Source organism: Mastomys coucha, unplaced genomic scaffold (assembly GCF_008632895.1).
Source record: "Mastomys coucha isolate ucsf_1 unplaced genomic scaffold, UCSF_Mcou_1 pScaffold8, whole genome shotgun sequence".
NCBI classification, from domain to species: domain Eukaryota; kingdom Metazoa; phylum Chordata; class Mammalia; order Rodentia; family Muridae; genus Mastomys; species Mastomys coucha.
This window is the reverse complement of record NW_022196914.1, coordinates 52,116,322-52,121,180: the sequence shown is the minus strand read 5'-3', so window position 1 is coordinate 52,121,180 and position 4,859 is coordinate 52,116,322. Positions and strand designations below refer to the sequence as shown.

General features: G+C 35.9%; 1 protein-coding gene across 7 annotated transcripts in view; it reads right to left on the bottom strand.

Annotated features, from left to right (window-relative positions):
* The window catches only part of Ssbp2 (single stranded DNA binding protein 2), a 211,930-nt gene that overhangs the window by 53,953 nt on the left and 153,118 nt on the right, over window positions 1–4,859 (bottom strand). For all 7 annotated transcript variants that reach the window (XM_031360763.1, XM_031360761.1, XM_031360767.1 and 4 more), the window contains one exon: window positions 2,382–2,441. In XM_031360763.1, coding sequence (XP_031216623.1) covers window positions 2,382–2,441 — 60 coding nt within the window. The remainder of the gene's footprint in view (window positions 1–2,381; window positions 2,442–4,859) is intronic.

The window sequence follows — 4,859 nt, the reverse complement described above, 5'->3', positions numbered from 1 at the left end:
TTTTGGTTTTTTGATACAGGGTTTCTCTGTGTAGCTCTGGCTGTCCTGGAGCTCAGAAATCTGCCTGCCTCTGCCTCCCAAGTGCTGGGATTAAAGTTGTGAGCCACCAGTGCCCGACGTGTAAACAATTCTTGCCATTTATTCTCTGCCTTGTCAATAAAAAGAGGAAGGGAGATTCAAATGTGTCATGAAGAGGAAATAAGAATGAGTCCTTCAGAGTTCAACAGAAACAAGCCCTAAATGCAAGTATTATGGGATTCTGGGCTGGAGGTAGTCAGGTTAGCTTAAGGATTAATATAAATCAAGTGACTGCCCAGAAATTGAGGTGAAACTTGAAAATTAATCTTGGGCTCTCTGTGTTGTTGTTATTGGGAACTACCTAGGATAAAGAAACACAACTACCATATTAATTTACTACATACTTTTATATTTAAAGTATTTCCACAGGTATATACTGAGGACAGAGGTTGATGGTATGCACCTTCTTTAATGGTTGTGCACTTTATTTACTGAGGAAAGGTCTGGCCAACTGGATTTAAATAGTCTAGCCAGCCAGCTTGCTTTGAAGATTCTTTTGTCTCTACCCCCAGTGTCAGGGCTATAGGCATTAATCCTGACCACCAATTAAATCCATCATTTAGATGGGTTTTTGGAATTCAAACTAATGCTTGTCCCATAGTATCTTATATATGACATTGAAATTACTTGAAATGAATCACATAAAATGAATATGATTCCAATAATTACACCATGTTCTCACCATTACTATACAATAAAGGTATTTTAATACTATCTATTAGAATCTCACAGTTTCCTAATACAGATTTTTAGGACTCCCTTAGATTTATGCAATATACAAATCTAGGGATGGAATATTGGAAACAGCATGAAGACTCCAACAGAAGGTATAATATTTTATTCATAAAAACAAAAATGAAAAGGCTCAGACCCTTATGTAAGTATATCTGTTGATACACACAGGTTCATCTACAGAAAAACTAAGACTTCCACATGTTGGCATTTTCTGTCCTGTTTCATGGTATGCTCTCTGATCCACACATTCCATCTGCAAGCTATAAAGACTCCAGCTGCTAACACGAGGACTGCTAGGCACCGAGTCACTCTGAACAAGCCAGCACTGGTGTCTCCTTAAGTTTCCTTCCGCTCTGGAGGTGAGCCTGGTACTGGCACCCAGACACAGAGAACAGCAGCAAACCAGGATACTTCGAAAGACAGCATAATTTCTTTCCTTCCTTTTTCTTTCTCTCTTTCTTTTTCTCCTCCTTCCTTCCTTCCTTCTTCCTTCCTTCCTTCCTTCCTTCCTTCCTCCCTCCCTCCTTCCATCCTCCTCTTCCTTCTTCTTCTTCCTCTTCTTTCCCCTACCCCCACCTTTGGTTATTTCACACAAGGTCTCTCTACGTAACTCTGGTTGCCATGGAACTTCCTCTGTAGACTAGGCTGGCCTCAAACCTCCCTCCAGAGATCTGCCTACCTCTACCTCCCAAATATTGGCATTAAAGGCATGTGCCACCATGCCTGGCTCACCATGATTTCATAAGACTGTGGATAAGAGAACCAAAATTCTATTGGTACAAGTGCCTTAGTAGCATGCAACTTTCTTTTTCCATTTTTGATAGTGAAAAATGTATGAATCAAAAGAAAAGAATAGAAGAGTGAATTTAAAACAATTTTACTTTGTTTTAAGATAAAACTGAACTATGATGGAGCAAATGACAGTGTTAATCATTTCTTCTGGTACTACATACAGCATGCATCCCATCTACATTGTAAAACTAAACTGTAACAATGTACTTTATTGCTTTTAGTAAATACGAACTTACGATGTTGATTAAAAACCAAATGAGAATAAACATTTAGAAACTGAAACTCTTGAAATTAAAAATTGTAATATTTACTGTTAAATATTTAGACTTAGCTCTTCAAGAAACATCTAATTATATACCTGACATGTTATCATAACAAGGCACAATGTATATGAATTTTATACCCTGTGAAAATAAACCAAAGTATGCTATTGAAAATTTCACTGAGAGGATGTTCAGCATTTACTGAAATTACCTCCACAAGTCAGCCGATCATTTTCTGGAAATAGATAGTAAATACTGCAAGGTTGCAAGCCACATGCAATAAGACTCCTCACAGATAAAGCATGAGGATATGTGTGTTTCCCTGTTCCAACAAAACTTAGCAAAAGAGTCAGTCAGCACAAACTCTGGCTAAGCAGCAACCTTTAGGAGATTGTATATTACCAGAAGTAGCAATTAGCAGGGACAACAGATGAAGGTAGACTTCATACAAAAAGAAACACTTCTGATATTTGCAAAGTCTTTTAAAAATTTTAAATAGCACATAAATCTTACCTGATTAGGTATCCTCAATGGGGGCCTTGGGCCTCCAGGGTACCGAGGTGACATAAAAGGCTATCAGAGACAAACAAACCAAAAATCAGAACAATGTAAAACACAAATCTAAAAACAAACTATTTGAAAAATGTAAATAAATACAATTCATAATCAATTCATTTTCCTGTTTCCAGCAGAACAAAAGCTTCCAAGAAAATTACCATCCAGCCTTTTATTTTAGAGAATATCTGGGAATTTTCCACAGGAAATGTGAAAACATTGAAGATTTACCACAGCAATTGAAAACATGGATTTCTAAAATGATGATCTAATTGGTAACAACAGGATGAAGAAATAAATGTGTAAGTTAGCCTCCATAGCTATCAGGTTTGGTGGTTACTGCATTATATATGACAGGTTCTGAGTGTGTACTTTTTAATAAACTATAAATATCAGTTTTCAATAAAAGTTAAAATTTTCAAATTTCACCCCTCTACTGCTATTCTACACAAGATTGTAAAGAACTTTGTTTTCTACAGGTCATCTGTAATCAAAAGTACTTTGTTGGTCTTTTCCCATTATGAGTTTGTTATATGATTAAATATAAACTGTAAAGGTAAAACGTCTTTCCATATTTTGATTGTAGTATATTCTGAAATATATATACACGTTTAAACAAAAGGAAAATGGTCTTCTTTTAAAATTCATGTTAATTTATGTTGTTGGATGAATCAAAGGCTCCTTTAAATTGGATTAAATCTTAGTAGGAAATTGAGTATCTAAGAGTATCTTTCTAGCCAATGCCTACATAGAAGCGAGGTCCAAAACATGACTACTTAGACTCAGGTTGTTTATTTCTAAAGTACTATGAAATTATTCAAAATTTCAATTTTATTACTGTTATTATTCATTAATAATTAGCAGAATAATAATTTTGCTTATTTTTACATTAATACTTAAATAAGATTTTCACATATAAATAAGAAAGTACTTCTTTCTTTTCTTTTTTTCTTTTCTTTTTTTCTTTTTTTTCTTTTTTGAGACAGGGTTTCTCTGTAGCCCTGGTTGTCCTGGAACTCACTTTGTAGACCAGGCTGGCCTCTAACCACCTGCCTCTGCCTCCCAAGTGCTGGGATTAAAGGTATGTGTCACCACTGCCTGGCCCGAAAGTACTTATTTCTAATGGGCTTCATATTAATTAAAATATTAAGAAGTTTAATATATACTGAGAATCAGTTTAGTAAGTGGCAAGTAGATAAAAAGGTTTAAATACCCAGCTTATAACATTTTACACAAGTGAACCTTGCATTTATGTCTTTTATAGATAAGACATTTGGTTTGCAGCAATAAAATCTCAAGAAATTTCCGCCATGCAGACGTGTTTCTATAGTATCTACTACAGTCTAAGGAGCTAACAAAAGTAAGTTTATACTGAACAGGCAGGCAGCTTGCTTCACTCTTTGTGAGCAAAGAGTGTCACTGGGCTCCCAGGGGCAGACATGGCGGACTGTTGAAGTAACAGAGTTACCTCCAGCTGCTAAAACTTCAGTAGACTTTTCCTACTTTAACAAAGTTGAATGCAAAATACTTAGCTTTCACAGAAGTGAGCAGAGTTAGTTCTCTTCAGTGGAGAAGCTGTTCTCCAGTGACTTGGCGATAAACTACGCACTATTGCCAGCTAGGTGCCCATTCCAATAGTCAGGCTCTGCTCTTTTCCTTCTATTTGAAATCATCCAATTTTACTTACATAATTTCAATTTTAAATTCTGGACTCAATTTAAGTACAGTATCTAAATTTGATAATTAGATGCTGAATTAATAGTTTTATAATAGTTATCTTTCTTTACAAAGAGTTGTTTCACGATATATTCACAAATTCAAGGTGTAATATCAACTTGCTGAAATACAAAGAAATAAAAGTAGCTTACTAGTAATTCCTACCTGTGATAAAATCACTTGGAAATGGAGTACAGGCCCAAAATGTGAAAAGTCTCACAAAACACCAAATGCTGGCGCAAATAACTGTTAAGTGCCTTTGGAAACAGACCACTTCAGACTGGTACATTCATCTAGCTGATGTGAAAAGAAGCTACCCTGTTAACTTCATAGATTGTCTGATCTCTGAGAGACTAAATATGAACCCCTGGATCTGGATGAGATTATCTATGCTTTTCTACCTGGCTTACAGAAGTCACCTGAGGCCGTATGTGGTAGCTAGGGACAGACAGGCCCCTGTAAAATAATGTTGGGAGAGACAGGTTCTAGTTTATACAGTTTATTTCCTCATATGCCTTCCTCCAAAATAATTCACTTTGTGTTTTGGTGACAGAAGAATGGGACAGAGGAAGGGAGGAAAGGACAGGAGATGGATGGAAGAAGTCACATAGCTAAGTATTTCCACAGAACATACATGACAGAAAAATCTAGCTCATTTAGATTTTCTAAAAATATTCTCACCTAAGTTATAAAGAATATTTTGGTTCCCCCTTTTAAGAA